General features: G+C 40.6%; 3 protein-coding genes across 5 annotated transcripts in view; 2 read left to right on the top strand and 1 right to left on the bottom strand.

Annotated features, from left to right (window-relative positions):
- Positions 1-10,771, top strand: part of KCNMB1 (potassium calcium-activated channel subfamily M regulatory beta subunit 1) — a 353,074-nt gene extending 342,303 nt beyond the window's left edge. Inside the window, exon 6 of the mRNA XM_088661802.1 lies at positions 10,730-10,771. Coding sequence (XP_088517928.1) covers positions 10,730-10,756 — 27 coding nt within the window. The 3' untranslated portion in view covers positions 10,757-10,771. The remainder of the gene's footprint in view (positions 1-10,729) is intronic.
- The window catches only part of DOCK2 (dedicator of cytokinesis 2), a 255,397-nt gene that overhangs the window by 101,774 nt on the left and 131,993 nt on the right, over positions 1-21,630 (bottom strand). The gene's annotated exons all lie outside the window — the stretch shown is intronic.
- INSYN2B (inhibitory synaptic factor family member 2B) overlaps positions 1-21,630 on the top strand; it is a 79,641-nt gene that overhangs the window by 11,383 nt on the left and 46,628 nt on the right. The window lies entirely within an intron of this gene.

Here is a 21,630-nt window from a genome sequence, read left to right as displayed (position 1 = left end):
TTAATGACTTCTTTTTCCTGACATACAAACAGTCCCTACAGATTTGTGCAATAGCTCCTAGATACCAGGACAAGGCAGAAGTTAGCAAGTGAAGGCATATATCACTTAGGCAATTTGTGCTAAGAAAACGTACACCTCTGGCCAAGGAGAAAAAAATACACAATACTCTTAATGCATAGACTGGGTAACTATGGCACACAAGCTGCAATACAAATGTCATTCCATTGACTTTGAAAATTGTAGTTCACAATTAGATCTCATTAGTCAACCAAGTAATTTGCGCAATGTGAGTGCTCATCAGTATATTTCTGTTCACATCAGGGGCAATTCAAATATTGTATTATGCTTAAAGAAGAGTAATTTCCCTTAAAATATGAGGCATCTAATGATGCCAAGCAGCTAATGGTATGATTTTTTATTTTAATTTTTTTTTAATTTCAGGGATTTCTAAACTGGTACATAATACTCAGTAACACATTTTTTGCTCATGTTCTGTAGAACAATGTTTATTGAATTGCTCTTTATATATTAAGATGTGAACTGGGATGTAAAGTGGTTTTTATATCATTTCACTTCAATAAAATACACACAACAGTATGGCTTCTAGCTCTGCCAGTTCCAGTTGCCAGAGGGCAATTACGAATTGCCACTGGTGGCCAGGAGATTAGCTAATTACAAGCCTATGATATCTTCCTGCATGCATAAATATCTAAGTATATGGTAACAACCATATTATTGTTTATAAAACTTTAGCAGTGTTATTATCACTGAGACCAAACAGATTATTGCTTCTAGGGTACTTCAGTTGACATATAGTGAAATAGAAGAATCATATAATTTGACTGAAGAAAATAAATATTAGGCAAGCAAAGAAGAAACAATAATCTTTAAAGACAATAACGTATATTCTGGCATACAGTATGCATTACACAAATGAAATTGGCAGGGCAACCCTCTGCTTTTAATCTTTTGAAAAGAGCCTGGGCTTTGCAATAGCATTATGCAAGAATTTGAATTAAATTTATTGAGCAGAGTTTCTTTACAACTCTACTGTGATTTAGCAGGATGCCCTTCTCAAAAAGATTATCTTGCAGAATGTTTGACAGAAGGTACAATCAGCTTTTATCACTATCGGAAAGCTTTTCATTTCCCATATTACACTGCACAATGGGCACTCACTTTAGGAATTCTTAATATGGAGTGTCAATGAACTCTATTGCTTCCATCATTCCTGGAGCCAGCTCATGACAATTTGTACCCCAGAATCTGTTTCAATGCCATGGAGAATGCTGCAGCCCACCCAGAATTTCTGCTACAGCTGCCAAAGCTAACATCCACTGCAACATTGCAGAGGATGTTGGGAAGCATTGCTCACACCACACAGCATATTGGGTTTCCTTGACAACCTTACTCAGCACTATTTATTTATTTATTTATTTATTTAGTCAGTCAGTCACTTTATCTTGCCCAGGGCAACCCCAAGTGACTTACAACCAGACAATAAACCCCACACAGATACTGTACATTAAAACCAAGAAGAAAAAGAAATACACTAAAAACATTCCACCATTTTCTAAAAAGCCACAGATAGTTAAAGCCAAAGTCCTGGTTATAGAGGAAAGTTTTTGCCTGGCGCCTAAAGAAATGTAACAAAGGCACAAGGTGAGTCCCCCCTGAGGAGAGCATTCCGCAAAGGGGGAGCCACTGCAGAAAAGGCCCGTTCTTTTGTTGCGACCCTCCAGACCTCTTGTGGAGGGGCACATGAAGAAGGGCTTCAAATGATGAGTGCAGGCTACAGGTCAGTTCATATGGGGAGAGGCAGTCCTTGAGGTACTGCGGTCCTGAACCATTTAAGGCTTTATAGGTAAAAACAACCACTCTGAATTGGGCCCAGAAACTAATTGGTTGCTAGTGCAGTCAGGCCAGGATTCGTGTTATATGCTCAAACTGTTTCACCTGGCCATTGAATTCTGCACCAGCTAAAGATTCTGAACCATCTTGAGAGGCATCCTCATGTATAACACGTTGCAGTAATATAACCAAGAGGTTACCAGAGCATAGACGACATAAATTAGTTTGCTGTGGCTCACTCCAGGATAGCCCAATCTGGGCCAGTGTGCTGCTCCTAAAAATACGTCATCCATATATTCAACAGGAGATTTGTAATCTGCAAGTTTGCGTAAATCCATGTAGAAACTCATCTCAAAGAGCTTTGCCTGGAGTGCATTTTGTAGCAATTGAAGACCAATTCAAACAAGATGCAGAGTTCCAAATAGTCTGTTGTTGCATTTAAAGAGTTATTAACAAATGCATATCTTATATATTAGTGATCCATGGTCCAGAGCAGGCATCCCCAAACTTCAGCCCTCCAGATGTTTTGGACTACGATTCCCATCATCCCTGAACACCGGTCCTGTTAGCTAGGGATCATGGGAGTTGTAGGCCAAAACATCTGAAGGGCCGCAGTTTGGGGATGCCTGGTCCAGAGGGAAACCATGCTGGCAAACAAATGCTGCATGCGAAGGAGCTACCCCACATGTTAAGTCTTCTGTAAAATTACAACCAGTCCATGTGAAATCTAGCATATGCAACTGGTTTATGCAAGTTAAGATAGATCAAAATATCACAGTACAAATACTTAAAACTAACATAAATGTTAGGTTGTTCTAACTACATGATTCAGTTTACAGTTGGGTCTTTGGGTTTCAATGCCAGGCAGGTTTACTAGTGGGATAAGTCTGCTTCTTCCACTGGATAAATGATACACTATTAATTGTCTATGCAGGGGCCAAGCCCTTGATGTGATCATGGATTTTAATTTCATTTTTAATGAACATTTCACTTGAGTGGTGTCCTTATCATCCTGGGTACAGCACAAGGTTATAGTATCACCTTTCCCAAGAGGATGACAGAATGCTTATCTTTGCTTTTTGTGATCTCTTTACTAGATTATTTCAACTCCTCTTCTGGATGGTATCCAGGGGAGGCAACACATAGACTTCCATTTGATTCCTGAGTGCATCCTCTCCAGCCTTTACACACAAAGTAAACTATAGACTCATACAGGCATCCCCAAACTGCGGCCCTCCAGATGTTTTGGCCTACAACTCCCATGATCCCTAGCTAACAGGACCAGTGGTCGGGGGAGATGGGAATTGTAGTCCAAAACATCTGGAGGGACGAAGTTTGGGGATGCCTGGACTCATACTTCACTAATTTTATATTGGCTTCCATTTAGTTATCTTATTGATTTTATAATCTTGTTGTATATACTTAAGGTACTGTAAAGGAATTGGGACCCCTTATTTTATTAAAACTCTTAATCTTGTAATCAGAGGGCTAGCTTTAAAAAAAAGGCTATAAGTAGTCACTGATTTTGGAATTCAGGCTCATCACACCACTTTTCATTACATACAGTGGCGGAGGAAGCCGCTCAGGCACCTTTAGCAGCAAACATGACATGCACCCGGGGGCAGGGTGTCGCTACATAGTGCGTATGTGTGGCCTCACTATGTCTGATGCATGCGCTGTACATAGTGACACCGCTCAAGCACGCTATGTAGCGGTTTGCCAGCAGCGCGGTGCCGGGGTCCTCTGCTCGCAGCTGCAGCCGCGAACGGAGAATCCTCCACATGCGGCTGCGGTGGCGTGGTGGCTGCTCACGCTGCCACAGTGGGGCACTGCCTTGTCACCCCCAGAGACGTGGCACCGGGAGCGCACCCCCCCCCCGTTGCGACGCCACTGATTACATATTAAAAATTAACCTAAGCAGATGCCCAAGATACCTGACCATTAAAATACTGGAACCATCCATTTATTTGCACAAAGATTCCCGGAAGCAGCATGTCTAGTTATTCTCCAGGCAACTATAAAGACACCATTTTCAAGGCAGGAAAATATAAATCAGATGCTAGATCTGCCCTCCCCCCAAATTTCCACAACCTTTATCTAACTCACCAGAACAGATAAGAGTTCATTTTTTGTTCCTTTAGTGAAAGGGAAATGTAAAGAAACAGTGCACATCATGACCAAATAGTTTTAACATTTGGCAGTGCAATATAGGGTGACATTTCATAACCACGGTTTGCTGTTAGCAAGATCAGAGCTACTGAATGGATGCAGCAGATATCCAAAAGGAACTTGGAAAACATAAAGGGGCTTGGGTCAGATAGCCCACTGCAGCTCACCTAACTGCTATTTCCTTACAGCCAAAGCCAATACAATTACAGAATTTTAGAGTTGGAAGGGAATCCAAAGGTCATCTAGTCCAACATCCTACAATGCAGGAATCTCAACTAAAGTATCCATGACAGGTGCTTAAAGACATCCAAGGAAGGAGAGCCCACAACCTCCCAAGGTAGTCTGTCTGCTGTGAAACAGCTCTTACTTTCAGAAACTTTTCCCTGATATTTAGGTGGAATCTCCTTTCTTGTAACTTGAAGCCATTGGTTTGGGACCAATCCTTTGGAGCATGAGTAAACAAGCTTGTTATGTACTACTGGCAAGGCAGGTGTCCCCCATCTTATATTTGTGCAGCCATTTATTCCTGCCTAAGTGTAGAACCTTACATTTATCCCTACTGAAACTGAAATAATGCTAGAACTGGATAGCTTAATATCCATTCTAGGACAGTAGCCACGTTTATGGCATCTATCAATTTTAAGAATGGGAGGAAAACTTACATTTAAATGTAAGAATAAGCAAGACCCAGGGCTGTACCGATTCTCAAGCTCTTGCTCTGCAATCAGAACCAAGACCTTCCCCCTCATCTGCTTATCCAAAATCATTTTATACATATTTGCTATACGAAGCAATTAGCTTATTATAATTCCTCCATAACTTATTTTAAGTCATTTTATTGTAATGCAGTGCTCCAGTTACCATAATTCAGTTCCTTAGCAAAAAAAAAAATTCCCTTTCAGAGTCAGGATGGATATGAAAGCTGGGTATAATCACCATAGCAATGGAAAGCCCAGCATTCACGCAAAAGTAATTCCCTAAGGAAGAACAAATCATCAGGCGTTAGGCTGAATGGGCACATGAGACAGAATCTTGGATCTAGGCTCTTAAAACACCGTCTTCAAGGACAGAATGTCTGACAGAGATTTTCTTTCAGGCTTTTTGCTGGCCTAAGCCTCCTTCTTTCATCAAATGTAAGCCAAACTTTCGTTATTATAGTCATGAAAAGAGATGCTTGGTCAACAAAGTGCACCATATTGTTGTAGCTGATGACATTACTTTGCTATCCACCACTCCATCAGAAGCGGGGCAATAAAAGATCATCAGCATGAATTCAAGGTACATAACAGCAGACAACTATCTTGCCACTATACTTCTGTCCCTTAAACCAAGGCATAAAAATTATTTATTAATGTGTGAACCACTTAATACCAACCTAGGCTTCTAAGAGGTTTGCAAGTAAAAAAAAAACAAATTATCCAAGTGTTAATTCATGGTTTTTTGACACAAAGTAGCACTTAGTCATCTTCTCCACCACCAACACTGTGAAGGGATTGGGTGTTTTTTTTTAGCAGATGGTTCACTCTTGTTTGGCATGTGCTATCGTGTAGGGCCTATAAAGAACCCTCCTCAACTGGAACAATCCCAGGCCTGCTCTCACACAGTCTTCAGATCCCCATGGATGGAGGAGTTCAGGGACCAATCCTGATCAGCTTCAGTTAAAGGCAAACAGAGATGTAGACATGAAAGCCATTTTAAAGGAATTGTGTGAAAGAGGATGGATAGACAAAAAGGTCAGTCTCTAATATGGGATGATATCTGAGGTTCACTCAGTCTAGCACACATGCAGGAATTTTGTTTATTTGTTTTGACTTAGAACTTCTGTTCATCATAACAAAGTTCTTTGGGAAGCTTACAATAAGTAAGTAAAAAAAAAGAGAATTAAAATCCAAGGCAAGATATAAAACCATTTTTAAAAACCATAAAACCTATAAAAATACAGCAAAACAGAATTTGCCACACCCTAAAAACACAGAGACCCCAGTAACCTAAGTTATTTAAAAGGATTGGGTTAACAGAAAGGAGCCCCTGGGAAGGCTAGCTATTCCACAACTAGGGTACCACTACTGAAAAGGCCTTCACCCAAAAAGTATTAAGGAACCAGTACCTAGCATCCAGCTAAGCTAAATACCGGTAAAAGGTAAAGGTAAAGGGACCCCTGACCATTAGGTCCAGTCGTGACCAACTCTGGGGTTGCAGAGCTCATCTCACGTTGTTGGCCGAGGGAGCCGGTGTAGAGCTTCCAGGTCATGTGGTCAGCATGACTAAGCCGCTTCTGGCGAACCAGAGCAGCGCACGGAAACGCCATTTACATTCCCGCCGGAACCGTACCTATTTATCTACTTGCACTTTAATGTGCTTTCGAATTGCTGGGTGGGCAGGAGCAGGAACCGAGCAACGGGAGCTCACCCCATCGCGGGGCTTCGAATGCCGACCTTCTGATCGGCAAGCCCTATGCTCTGTGGTTTAGAACACAGCACCACCTGTAATTAGGTGTAAAGTTGAAAAAGATTTATCTCTTTCTATCTATCAGGCATTTCATTCACTGGGCAACAAACCTGGTGCCCTTGTGTTGGCTTGATTTGGATATTATGGAAAACAGGAACCTTCCTCTCCTTGCTAGATAAAAGGAAACACAGCAGACAATGGAGTTTTAAGGGGAAGAGAGGTTTGGGTTTGTTAAAAACCAAGTGAATGCAATCTACATAGTTTGAGCTAAAGGATGCATCTGCGCAAGCCATACATTTTTCAGTTTTGAAAGCCCCAAGCTAAACAAAGATGCCATCTTTCCTTAAGTATCAAGTTAACCTAATACATTTTGAATTCAGATAGCCTACAACATGATACCGTTAATTTACAGCTATGCTCTTCCCACAAAATAATCACTTAGGAAGATGAGCAAAATACTTCATATTGCTATCTAATCTATCTATCTATCTATCTATCTATATCTACCGGTATATTTCCTTTTTACAAGTTGAGTCAGTACATGTTATGTATGTTTTCATACCGGGAAGTGAAGCATTCATGCAGAGCAACTGCGAAGATGCCAAAAAGTTATCTCTGCTGAATTTGATGTGCCTTTTCATTCTGCTTTTCTCAAATTTAAGCTCCAAATTTTGAAAGCGTTTTGTAGTTGGTACCTTCCTTAGCACATCAACTCAAAATGAATATATAATGTTCATTGTTTCAATAGCCTTTGCTATGTGAAAAAATAATAATCACACATAGGTTCTTAAGAAATTGAGAATTGAATTATTATAATACCTGCATATAGAGGCAAATATATTTCTGTGGCCAGGTATATTTCAGTGGCTCTGTGAGGGAGCAAATGCTACTGAGTTGGGAAGATTTAGTTTACTGATAATTAACCTTTGTTCACCTGTCTACCCGCAAATTTTATTGGATCATATTCGAGCCAAATGCTACCTTACATCTTTTTAAAAAATTGTAAGCTCTGTCTACTTCATTACTACTGTACATCACATACTAACTTTAAAAGCTTCCAAAAGTGAATATGATAATGGCAATGTATGAATGTCCTCACAAGGCATGCCATTCATGGGGCAGGATTATCATCATGTTACATAAACTCTAGACTGAGGTTATCAGGGAGTGCATCATTATGAAGCACATCCCCATTCAAAATGCCTAAGAGCCCTGAGCTGCAGGTGATTTCAAAGACCATATATGAAAATTTAGAACACCAGCAGCTTGGCTAGCAAGAGCCACAGATGCCTTTAGGGTGAGGACAATTAAGAGGAGCAATGGGCACTGTGCTCATGCAGGTGAACCAGCTGCTTCTATGTTGTTTGTGCATCTGATACAAGATCCACAAATTATAGGTCTGCCGAGTGCCTTGTGTTCTTCAAACCTGGTTTAGACTCTTATCTTCTCAAGGTTTATGTATTCTGAGGTTCTGAATCTTATAACTTCTTCCTAACAAGCAGCATCTATACCCCAGAGCTATCTACACCAGACAACTGTCCACAGCACAGTAACTGGGAACTCTTTTGAAGAACACAACTACTGTTCTTTCTTAGCTCTCACATGGAGGATAAGTTTAGATTTCAAATGGTAGGCTTCATTTTATGATGAATATCCTTTCCTCTCCATCATCTTTCATGTTGCAGCACTGCAAAACAATTAAAAAGTGCCCAAAATACACAGAGACTTGTCATAGCTACTCGTTAAGTGGCATCCAAAGATTCTCCCATCAAATAGCACTGAGAGCTGCAGACCTTTGTGACAGACAACTGAAGAATTGTGAGTTTTTCCACAGAATAATTATACTCAGCACAGCCACAATACTGCATCTATCAATATCTGCAATGGAAATGGGGCCAATGCTTATTAAAAACCTTTCTAAAACCCAGTGTCACTTTTCAAAATATTAAACACTGGAGAATAAATTTAGCATTCCTCTAACAAGCAGACAGTTTCCAAGCACAGATGGGAAGGCAGACTTCAGAGTCCAAAGACAGGTGATTCTGCAATTCAGTTTTCAGTGAAGATTTTTAACGTTCAGTTAGCACATGAGCAGAAGTAAGAACAAAATGATTTTTGGCACCATGTATTAATACATTTTATAAAACAAATACAGGCACTGAAACAGCTGCATATTTTAAAACCCTCTACCTTGATACTGAAATTAATTAGTGTACATTAATCTTGCAGAGCTTATTAAATACATTAAGATACTTCAACATACACAGGAAGCTATGCTTTTGGCAACCCCCTGCAACATTGCCTGCTAGATCTGAAGCAAGCAAACAGAGAAATGCTGAGCTTTTAAAACTGTGCAAATGCATATCTGCAATTTAAAGTTTTCTCAACTTACCACTGTTCATCACACTCAGTGCTGCCGTTTATACAAGCTCACAGTTAGCAGTGACCAATAGGGAACACAGTGTCCTAAAATTCTAATATTATGCACCTATCCTATAATCATAAATGACTTTGATTATATGAGAAGTAACAGAATTTTCAGATCTTGTGAAATTAAAATGTGTGGAAGCTTTTGTGACAGCAGAATACATGAAGGCTTAGCACCCTGCAAAAAGAATTACTATAGAAGTGCCTTTTTTCAACTGTAGGCATTTGCTCAATAAATTTAATTTGGTTGACATCAGAAGTTCCATAAAATAAGAAAAAAGACTGATTTCTCTCTCACTTGCTTGCATACATAAAAGGAACTTATGTGAAACAATGGAAACCTACTGTATTATTTACATCGGGTAGGCAACCTAAGGCCTGTGGGCCGGATGCAACCCAATTGCCTTCTCAATCCAGCCTGTGGACGGTCCGGGAATATGAGTAGAATGTGTCCTTTTATTTAAAATGCATCTCTGGGTTATTTGTGGAGCCTGCCTGGTGTTTTTAAATGAGTAGAATATGTGCTTTTATTTAAAATGCATTTCTGGGTAATTTGTGGGGCATAGGAATTCGTTCCTATATTTTTTGCTTCAAAATATAGTCCGGCCCACCACATGGTCTTAGGGATGGTGGACCGGCCCACAGCTGAAAAAGGTTGCTGACCCCTGATTTACATTCAGATCCTGTGTATCAATTAGCTGTTGCTGTAACGTAAGATTTGTGGAAACGCCAAGATTTGTAGTGGTGCAGGGGAAAAAACTTTAGAAAGCCCCTAAGGGACCCATAAAACCTATAACAACAATAATATATCTGAAGAAGTGTGCATGCACACGTGTATCTGAAGAAGTGTGCATGCACACGAAAGCTCATACCAAAATATAAACTTAGTTGGTCTTTAAGGTGCTACTGAAGGAATTTTTTTATTTTGCTTCGACTCAGACCAACACAGCTACCTACCTGTAATAATAACAGTCCAGTAAGGACTGAGCATGCTCATTGGCTATCGAATGCTGACTATCTAATAAGAGGGGGAAATTGAATGGGAGGGAGAGTGAGAGTGAATGGAATGGATAAACCTTAATAGGAGGGGAGTACACACACACACACACACACACACACACACACACACACACACACACACACGATGGGGCATGACAGTCCAATGGAATAGAACAGAGCTTTCCAAACTGTGTGTTGCAACACATTAGTGTGTTGACTGCAGTGTGTAGGTATGTCGTGTGAGCACTCCCCGTGCTCTTCCCATATTTTTACCATGGCTAATCATGGCTAATCGTGCTACACCCAATATGCAAGCAAGTTTGGAAAACTCAGCAATGGCCAGAGGATTGGAGAAGATCAGTCTACATCCCAATTCCAAAGAAGGGCAGTGCCAAAGAATGCTCCAACTACCGCACAATTGCGCTCATTTCACACGCTAGCAAGGTTATGCTTAAAATTCTACAAGGCAGGCTTAGGCAGTATGTGGACCGAGAACTCCCAGAAGTGCAAGCTGGATTTCGAAAGGGCAGAGGAACCAGAGACCAAATAGCAAACATGCGCTGGATTATGGAGAAAGCTAGAGAGTTCCAGAAAAACGTCTACTTCTGCTTCATTGACTATGCAAAAGCCTTTGACTGTGTCGACCACAGCAAACTATGGCAAGTTCTTAAAGAAATGGGAGTGCCTGATCACCTCATCTGTCTCCTGAGAAATCTCTATGTGGGACAAGAAGCTACAGTTAGAACTGGATATGGAACAACTGAGTGGTTCAAAATTGGGAAAGGAGTACGACAAGGTTGTATATTGTCTCCTTGCTTATTTAACTTATATGCAGAATTCATCATGCGAAAGGCTGGACTAGATGAATCCCAAGCAGGAATTAAGATTGCCGGAAGAAATATCAACAACCTCAGATATGCAGATGACACAACCTTGATGGCAGAAAGCGAGGAGGAATTAAAGAACCTTTTAATGAGGGTGAAAGAGGAGAGCGCAAAATATGGTCTGAAGCTCAACATCAAAAAAACCAAGATCATGGCCACTGGTCCCATCACCTCCTGGCAAATAGAAGGGGAAGAAATGGAGGCAGTGAGAGATTTTACCTTCTTGGGCTCCTTGATCACTGCAGATGGTGACAGCAGTCACAAAATTAAAAGACGCCTGCTTCTTGGGAGAAAAGCAATGACAAACCTAGACAGCACCTTAAAAAGCAGAGACATCACCTTGCCGACAAAGGTCTGTATAGTTAAAGCTATGGTTTTCCCAGTAGTGATGTATGGAAGTGAGAGCTGGACCATAAAGAAGGCTGATCGCTGAAGAATTGATGCTTTTGAATTATGGTGCTGGAGGAGACTCTTGAGAGTCCCATGGACTGCTAGAAGATCAAACCTATCCATTCTTAAGGAAATCAGCCCTGAGTGCTCCCTGGAAGGACAGATCGTGAAGCTGAGGCTCCAATACTTTGGCGACCTCATGAGAAGAGAAGAATCCTTGGAAAAGACCCTGATGTTGGGAAAGATTGAGGGCACTAGGAGAAGGGGACGTCAGAGGACAAGATGTAAAATAAAAAAATTCCTTCAGTAGCACCTTAAAGACCAACTAAGTTTTTATTTTGGTATGAGCTTTCGTGTGCATGCACACTTCTTCAGATACAGTGAAATGGAAGTTTCCAGGCACTTATGTAGAGAAGGGGTGGGGAGGGGTGGGGATGGGGAGGGGGGATCACTCAGAAGGGTGGTGGAAATGGGTGATTGACTGACTGATAGCTGTTGATGACCGCAAACGACTGCAAATGGTTTTGCATGAAAAAGCAAGGGTTGAGATGGCTTATCATGTATAATGAGATAAGAACCCGATATCTCTGTTCAAACCAGGTCCCTCCATGGTTTTGAGCTTGGTGATAAGTTGCAATTCAGCAACTTCTCTTTCCAGTCTATTTCTGAAATTCTTTTGTAGTAAGACAGCTACTTTGAGATCTTGTATAGAATGTCCTGGGAGATTGAAGTGTTCTCCTACTGGTTTTTCTGTCTTCTGGTTCCTGATGTCAGATTTATGTCCATTTATCCTTTGGCGTAGGGTTTGGCCTGTTTGTCCAATATAGAGAGGACAAGATGGTTGGACAGTGTTCTCGAAGCTACGAACATGAGTTTGATCAAACTGCGGGAGGCAGTGCAAGACAGGAGTGCCTGGCGTGCTATGGTCCATGGGGTCACGAAGAGTCGGACACGACTAAACGACTAAACAACAACAACAATCATTAACTACAAAAGCTAAAACTGGAAACTGATACAATGGAAATTAAAATCTAGCTAAATAAGTAGGACTGGACTTCAGAGCTAGACTTTACTTATGCCATTTGTTGAGTTGACTGATGCATTTTAATTAAGTGGGGTTTTATTTATTTATGTTTAATTGTGTTTTGTTTCATGCCATATCTGTTTTACAGTATTATGCTCATCATGTCTGCTTTATTTTGTGATGGCCTATGTTGTTGTTGTTGTTGTTGTTGTTGTTTAGTCGTTTAGTCGTGTCCGACTCTTCGTGACCCCATGGACCAGAGCACGCCAGGCACTCCTGTCTTCCACTGCCTCCCGCAGTTTGGTCAAACTCATGTTCGTACCTTCGAGAACACAGTCCAACCATCTCGTCCTCTGTCATCCCCTTCTCCTAGTGCCCTCAATCTTTCCCAACATCAGGGTCTTTTCCAGGGACTCTGCAGCCAGAATGAGTGGGTCTTTCTCCCTCACATATTTTTTTTTATCAAGAACTGCTTCCCTCACAGTATAAGTGCATTTTAAATACTTATCAACTGGGACAATATGCAACTAATACTGAACAATACAAGGAACATTCGAAAGTGGTTCTATGGATGAATGAATTGTCCCTTAAATGCCTCTCCTTTCCTCATATCTAACAAAGACTCTGCTTCTACTCTTTCTGACAGCCCCAGTCGTTGGGATTTTCTTTCATAGTTGGTTGTTCTAATAAAAATAATAAAATGTCACCTCACAAGGCCCATTCTAAATCCATTAACCATTCAAACATGCCTGATCTTGTAAAGCTTTCAATTTCACAGGAATAGAGCAACATTTTCCCTCTATTCTCTGCCAATTGTATGACAAGTAGTTTAAGACATGGTTTTATGGAAATAGTTTGGTGTTTGTTTTTTTTTTTTAAAAAACCAACCTACTATTTATTGAAATGTCTTAAAGCAAATTCCTGCAGAAAATTGGTGTTATTACAGTATGCAGCAAGCCATGCCTGTCTTTTGACCATTTATTAGTTCTGTTTGGAATAACAGACAGGAACTTATAAAAGAAGACGGCAAACAATCTTCAGCTTTTTAGTTTTGCTGAGCAAATGCCATTCCTAATTGCTGTTTATCTGGAGTACATTTGAATTTAAATAAAAGCTGTGTGGAAATAACTGCCTTTTGATATTTTTAGAAAACTTGTGGTTTTTTGCCTTTAAAAAATCAGTACTATTTTCAGCATGATTTGACAGGCTTTCCAACCAAATTCATTAACTAGAAGAGATAGGTAAAGCAAACATAAAATGTAAAAGCATTTTACTAGTAGCTTGAATTCTAGGTATGATTTCTGCTTTGGGAGACTTAGGGTTGTATCCAATGCTGTGTCAGTGAGGTTCCTGCAGGCACAAGAGGATTCTGTGGACTTTTGGAATAGGTTATATGGAAATGAAAGATTGGAAAGGCATTTGCTTATCTGGACAGTGTAATTGCCGGGTTTTGGGGGTTTTGATATTTTCTTCCCTACCTCTGTATATAGTATTATAAGTTTTTGTTTGTTTGTTTGTTTGTTTTTAAGGAAGGGCTTCCATTTCCTTTCCTCTCTCCACATGCCACAGATTCTGTTCTGGAGGGTTCCCCAACTTTCTGGAGCTGATCTTGAGGGCACATGGGGGCTGGAAGGGAAAATTCCACTGTGCTCATAGAATTCCCTCATGCCAGCAGAGCAGCAGCACTGGATATGTCCCTTACACTTTGCAGAATGGCTGGAGGTACATACCAGTAATCAGTGTGAGTGTCACTGTTTGATTAATACATTTTGTTTGTATCACAGCCCCAAGCGATCCCTGAGGTCGTAATCATACTATAATTATTGAATGCAGTGATCATCCCTCCTTTGCCATTTAATGTGATTCATACCTAATTAATATCAAGGTAAAACAGTGCACAAAAAGTATAAACTAATTATCTCAAGTAGATGCTATAACCACTTTTTTTTACTGCTTTCCATTTATCCCATTCCTCGACATAAAATGCTTTCTTCTTCTGCCTGTGTAATGTGCAACTGAAGAATATATTCATTAACAGCCATCAACAGGTTTACCACTCCTATCAGCCCATCACCCATTCCCACCCACCCCCACCACCCTCTGAATATACATAAGGGTTTCTGTTTCAGTGTACTGTATCTGAAGAAGTGTGCATGCACACGAAAGCTCATACCAAAATAAAAACTTAGTTGGTCTTTAAGGTGCTACTGAAGGATTTTTTTTTATTTTGCTTCAACTCAGACCAACACGGCTGCCTACCTGTAACTTGAAGAATATATTATCAGTGTTCATTGTGATCCATATCCACACACTGTATCTGTGACTGCACATCAGTGAAACCGTCTTTGAAACAGTGGCAATTGTCAAAGCCCAAATAATGCCGAAAAGTAGCTACAACCCTATAATTAGCAACCTGATCCTCAAGAGGCAAAGAGACTAAGAAGTAGGATTAAAGATTAGACAGCAAGAAATGTTGATATCCTGGAACATTAACACTTAGAGAGTTTGTGGCTCCATGCTTTATGCAAAATGCATAATTGCTTCCTGTGTACACTCATGTTCCCTGCAACAAATACTTAAAAGTGTGGATGATGCATGTGCAACTTTGAAACTTTGTATGCATGCATTTGGGGATCTTGGTTGGACTAAGGTTCTGAGATATGTTTAGATGGCTGTCTAAAGGCTCTCATATGTTATCCATACTTTGTGCTTTTGCTTCAGAAAACACTGGGTTGCAAGCAGCAGTCATCAGTGCTATGTAAAGCATGGAACTGCACTTTGATCTACTGACATAAACAAAGCATAGTAAGCACACTTATATGCAGTCTTAGCATCATTTGTGCTTATGCTTTTTTATGGCTCTTGAATCTCACCTGCAGGTAAGGTCTATGAACTATGAGGTCCCCCTTCTGATGTTGCAGCATCCGGGGAACAGAAGACAAACAATTTCTGTGTAAAGTGCGAATTTGCCCTTTGGCAGAGACAAAGTACATTGATTGAATTTCTAGGCAGCCCAACAGTAGAAAGTCTTGGGGCAGCAAATCATCCTCTGTCTTTTATAGCAGCATGTGCTTTTAGAGAGGTTCAAATACATCAGAATGGCATTACCATTTCTGTCTTCTCTGTAACCATGGAGATTTATGCTTAATTAAGATGCATGCTGCCCAAAGTTAGCCTTAAAGCAAATATTTATGTAAACTTGCAACCAAGATGAAGCTGTACTAAAAAAAAACCAACACATTAGAAAAACTCACTGATGTCATAAAGCATTGCATTGACATCTCTCCCCATGATAGGTTGAATTTCCCAGTTAAATTCCCCTAGAACTCAATCTCAGTTTAGAATAATTTATTCTTCCAAAAAGCAAAGTAAGTAGTGAACTGCAGAAGGAAAGTCCTCCTGGTTCAGGTCAAATGTCTCTTTACTTCAGTTTCCCACAGTAGACAACCAGATGCCTATGGGAAGCCTGCAAACAGGACATGAGTGCAATAATTGTTTCCCACTTATTATCTGTATGTCTCTGACACTGCAAACAGAATCCACTGATAGCGTTGTCATCCGTGTATTTGCCTAATCCCCTTTCAGCTAATTCCATAGTTTGACCATGTGCTATGTGAAGAAGTGACGCGGGAAAATGTAGTGAGGAGATCCTGGAAAAGAAGTATGGGTTGCTAGCTGGATGTTGAGAGCCTTTCAAGGAACAAGCCAGGCCTGAACAAAAGAAAAGGACTCCACTTGAACCAGGATGGAGCCAGACTATTGGCACTCAAAACCAAAAAGTCTGCAGAGCAGCTTTTAAACTGTTGGGGAGTGGGAGCTGAAGGATTTGAAAAGGGTCTGGGTCACAACAAATCTTCTCCTCAGGATGAAGGTGGAAAAATACAATATTTCAAATGGGGTAGAACTAGGTGCCGAGTAGCAAATCAAAGAGGAAAAAAACCCTGTAAACTAAAATGCCAAAAATATGTGGAGAGAGATGTTCTATATATGAATGCTAGAAGCCTCTGAGCCAAAATGGGCAAGCTAGATGTTTGGTCTTAGATGACAGCATAGATATAGTGAGCATAACAGAAATCTGATGAAAGGGAGACATCTCCCCAAGGACAAAGAACAATAAATGTGCATTTTCTTTAGGGATACTTTATGTAAAGTTCTGTATGTGTATACAAAGAAAAAGGATCATTAACCTTTCTGTGACTGTTAATGTTTAGTACAATCTGAATATGTGAATGTTGCTATTGGTTCAATGCACTCTCAAAATGAATGTGCATTTTGATCAGTATGGTTCCCCCCTCCCCAGTTGAACTGCAAATGCAGCAAATAAAAAAAAAGACATTTGTGATATAAGGCAAAGTTACTGAGCTATAATTTACAGGCCAGAGTTCTCTCTGTTTTGGAATACAGGAGCTCTGTTAGAAATTATGCTAAAAATGGCATCTTAATTCCTTCAATTACTTAACTGTGCACCACTGATAAGTTTTTTTTAAATCTTGAAGGCATAATCCTGCAGATTTGCTTAGGACCCAAAAATCAGTTATTTGTTCTGGTCATACTTCCTTCATCAGTAATATTTCTTTTTATAAAAAATGCAGCTAAAAAGAGAGAGAGGTTTTTATTCCTGCTGTGCTTTCCCTTATCACGCTTGGTTCAGTTTAGATAAAAGAGTATCAGGTTGAAAATCTGGCATGCTCCACTAGAAGAAATGAGGTTAAAAAATTTACTGAAGGGGCATAGCTACTAAATAATGGTGCTTTTGTGACAATTCTCTCATTAAGACAAACACACTGTTTAATTTCCAGGATCTAATTAAATTGGACAGCAACTAGCACTTTAATTCTTCACTGTATGAAAGTATGCTAATGTATGCTAGTCACAAAGTTATAAATGTGCAAGCTCAGAATGGGAGCTCAATTATGCACAATGGAGATGAATTTCGAAAGCCCCAGTGCAGAAAATTCCCATGGTTTTAATAGCAATTTGAAATTGTATATCACCTAAACTGCTGAATATGTAAAGGTGCTGAGAATATGCACATCAGTGCAGAACAGACCTTTGCATTCACTGCACATAGGAAAACTTATTGTTCTTGGGTAGCTTAAGGTTACTTAAGGCTGGGTGGCTGAAGGCTAACTACCTTGAGGATGGCTTAATACTGGGAGGAGGCAAGAACAAGGCACAAGTCATACTAGAGTAGGAGTCACCAGTGTGGTAGCCTTGTGTGCACTAACAGAGGCCTTCCATGGTGAATACAGGGTCCTTTCCATCTAGCAACTTTCCTTCCCCACCCCCCAGCAGAAATTAAACTTGAAAGCAACATTACATTATAGCCCATAGAGAAGGCTATGGGGTGTGCTTGGTCCACCTAGGTCAGTATTGTCTACATGACTGGAAGTGGCTGTCCTGGATTTCAGACTGGGGTCTCTCCTAGATCTACCTGTGTCCAGTTCTGGGCACCACAATTTAAGAAGGATATTGACAAGCTGGGGTGTGTGCAGAGGAAGGGGACCAAGATGTTCAAGGGTCTGGTAACCAAGCCATATGAGGAATGGTTGAAGGAGCTGGGTATGTTTAGCCTGGAAAGGAGTAGACTGAGAGGAGATATGATTGCCATAGCTATAGTGCTGTCACATGGAAGATGGAACAAGCTTTTTCTCTCTCCTGCTCTTGAGGGTAGGATCCAAACCAATGGATTCAAGTTACAAGAAGGAAGATTCTTACTAAATTTCAAGAAGAACTTTATGATAGTAAGTTGTAGACGCTCCTTCATTGGAAGTTTTTAAGCAGAGGTTGGATGGCCATCTCCCATAGATGCTTTTGCTGAGATTCTTGTATTGTAGGGGATTGGACTAGATGACCATTTGGACCCCTTTAAACTCTACAATTCTATGGTTCTACCTGGGGATGCCAGAAATTGAATCAAGAACCTACTACTGAGCTATGTCCCTTTCCATATGACACAGAATCATTTTGTTGTGAGAAATACCATAAAAAACCACATGTGTATCTTCTCATGCAACAGTCTCACATATGAGTACATGCAAACAATCTCTGCTTTCCAGCTTATGTGACTGTAATTTGACTCTAGTGGAACCTCCTCATATAAATGTTAAACCCCATCCCATGCACTGTTATATTTCAAAGATACTTTCTTGGGAGAAACCCATTATCACAATTACATAAGATGCCCTTCTTGGTGGTGGCATCCCATTCATGGAACTCTCTGTCCAATGAGGTTTGATTTGGCACTTTCCTACTAAATTTCAGGGAGCAGGTGGCAATCTGTTTTTTCTCAGAGAGCTTTTAAACTGAGCCAGTTTTTGAATTGGAAGGGTGGATTTTTTTGTTTTGTTTTCTGTTCGTCTTTCAATCATTGTTGTATTTTATTCCACTTATCATGCTCTCTTGATGTTATTGGTTGCTTCATTTCCCCCCCCCCTCCCCTCTGTTTTATTGTAAGCCACCCAGAGAGGCTTGCTCTGGACTGATAAAATAGTACTTCTAAGAGCAGGAATTGTAGTCAGATTGTCACATGCTCTGAGCTGCTTGTGTGATTCATGTAACTGACTGCATGAAGTCAGTTGCATGTTGGGATGTTGTCAACCCATGCAATAGTGGTGATGAACCACTGTGATTTAAGCCATGGTTTGGCTTTGTGTGTCATTCAAACCTGGGCTCAAAGTTTTGTCTCCCTTTAGACAAACCATGAGCTGTAATGTTAACCTAAACAATGGCTTGTCTCACAGCACTATAGCAGCAGAACGGGAAAAGGAGCCCAAAACTAAGAGCCTGAACTTGTGCGTGTTTGCAGTAAGCCATAATTCATCTTGGGCAGGGCCGTCTTAAGTATATTTGGCACCCTGGCGCCGTGGTGCGATGGATCCCTCTGGCGCCCCTGCCCCGCCCCGGTTCCCAGCGCGGCGGGTGGGTGGGCGGAGCTGCGCGGCGCCCCCCTGGTGCCCTGAGCCACCCAGCCTGGCCATAGGGCCAGCCCTGATCTTGGGGTTGGCTACCTTTAAACCAGCTTTGTGTTTTGACAAAGTAAATAGAAGAAAAACTTTTTCAAATTGCAGGCTGGTATGAGGAATTTAATATTAAGGAACTCCTTGGCACAGAGGCTTCTATGGAAGGGCATGTCTTTACATGTGCAATATTAACTGCACACAGAGTATTCCTGCCCACACCACTGAAACCCCCAAGGATAACTAAATCAAGGCAATGTTTATAGTGCCAGTTGTATTTTCACAGAAAAGATAAATCTTGTTTGTAAAATATTGCAACACCAGCAGCACCTGTTCAGCCATCAAAAATGGCACCAGCATCTGTTCTTTCGTTTTAAAAACATATATTTATGGATTCTTTTAGTACAAGTATCACAGGTATGCAAAAATGTAGTAATAGTCATAACATGCCAGGAGCAAAGAAGACAAGAAAAGAAAAGCCCAAAATAAGGAACAACTCTTGCCTTTCCCCACTCCCTCCCCCAGACCACTTGGGGTACGTAGTTTGAGAAAATATAACATGTAACCACAACTCACACTTTCTTAACTGTAAATGAATTTCTGTAAACTTGGAAGAGGGGTGGAAGAGAGTAATATACATGTTTTTGAGTTAGAAATTATAAATATTCCTCATGAATTATGCCATTTTCCTGACTTTTATGGAGCTACTTTTTTTTAAAAAAGAATTGCACTGATACGCAGAGATATTTGATCAGAATAAAGAATAGTATAGATTGAAGAATCAATGGATACTGAAGACCTCCCTGAGAGCCATCCAGCACAGTGTGGAATGATTAATGGTAGATTGTGGGAGAGAGAACAGAATAAGCAACTATATATGGGGTTAAATATGCATTTCTATACATAGACTCTCTAGAAATGCAAGGATGTTGGGAATGGAACTTGAGCAGTGAAAATTAGCTCTCCAGTCAGGCCCCTGTAAACTGGAGCCAAGGAAATAAGGAGGATCAGGGTTCTGCTTGCCCAGCAATTTGCACTTGCCAGTGCTTGCAAACTTTTGCAGACATATTTCCAAATCTGGCAGTAGTTCTCATGACTGTGATTACTGGAATAAGTGATGTCAGGGATGAGAAATGTTGCAAGTCACAGAGTTAGGCTCAGTTCAGACATCCTGTCAAACCATGGTTTGGCTAAACATGGTCTGGAATGTAAAACGAGGCTTGAGCTTCCAAACTTGCCTCGTTTTAGGCAACCTAAAATTGCTTGCCTAAACATGAAGCATTTCATGAAGCATCTCACTTGTCAACAATAATACAGTGGATTAAATTCTAAGATAAGCTAAATCAAGGAAATTCACTGGAGATTTCTCATCCCCTCTTCCTTCTCCCTGTTGCTCCCTGCACCCCCCAAAAGCTCCTCTAAATGGTTATGGAGCTCTCCTGAACAATGTGGGACGGGACATGGGGTTGGTGGGGAACTGGTGAATCGCCCCAAACTGGGCTTGGATCCCGAGACAAACATTCACAAATTGCGAGATCACAATATAATCTATCACACTGCCTCCATGCTTTGTAAAGTGGGTATATTCCCTGGGCAGATCTCCCTCTATCATACAGTTTATTATTAGCAAGTCCCCTCTGCCTTACAACTTGGGCTAAACAAAGCCCTGCATAATTACATCTGTGTTCTTTTGACGAACGGGAGGTACCTCTGACTAAGTAAATATCTGATTCCAGAATCTGATTGTAATGGGTGTACAAATTTACATTGTTGGCTTCCATACATGTATTAAAATCTCCTGCAATGATAAACACTGTATAGGATATGCGGATTCCAGGGATTCTATATAATTATCTAGTTCTGTCCAGATAGTATTTATAGTAGTGGTGTTTTTTTTGGGGGGGGGACAAGGCGGTGTGTAGATGTTAATCAGCATTAGATATACTTGACAAACTACCGGTATAACCAAGACAGCAGTTGCAAACGGGTTACATTGAATCATGGCAGTTGTAGTTGTATTGAACTTTGTGGAGATGAAACATGCTAGACCCCCACTGGCCCTACTACCTTTCATTGAGAGAGTAGCTGTCAGTGAGTGAAATTTGTATCTGTTAAGCATTATAGAAGCCATTGTGCCATGTTTCTTGTAGCAGAATAATATCAAATTGCTCAAAATAGATCATCAGGTGTTTAATATTTTGCTTTGAACACCAACCTGCTATGTTCCATGACATCAGTTTTAGCCCCAATTCCTTTGTCCACTTTCTACACAATTTCGTCTAAAAAAAGTTTCCATTCCTCTTATCAGTGGGAACCCATTCAACGGTGTTAGTAGGCTGACTTCCAGTAAGGCAGGGGTCCCCTATTTGGAAATATCTGTATAACAACCTCACATGGTCTCAGTACCAGGTTGATTGAATGAGGATGCCTTCCTATTTCTTTAATTTTTGACAGGTTGTTCATAGGCATGAGTTTGGGC

Source organism: Zootoca vivipara, chromosome 2 (genome assembly GCF_965207765.1).
Source record: "Zootoca vivipara chromosome 2, rZooViv2.hap1.1, whole genome shotgun sequence".
Taxonomy (NCBI): Eukaryota; Metazoa; Chordata; class Lepidosauria; order Squamata; family Lacertidae; genus Zootoca; species Zootoca vivipara.
Note: the sequence above shows the minus strand (reverse complement) of the source record. Positions and strands in the feature narration are given on the sequence as shown.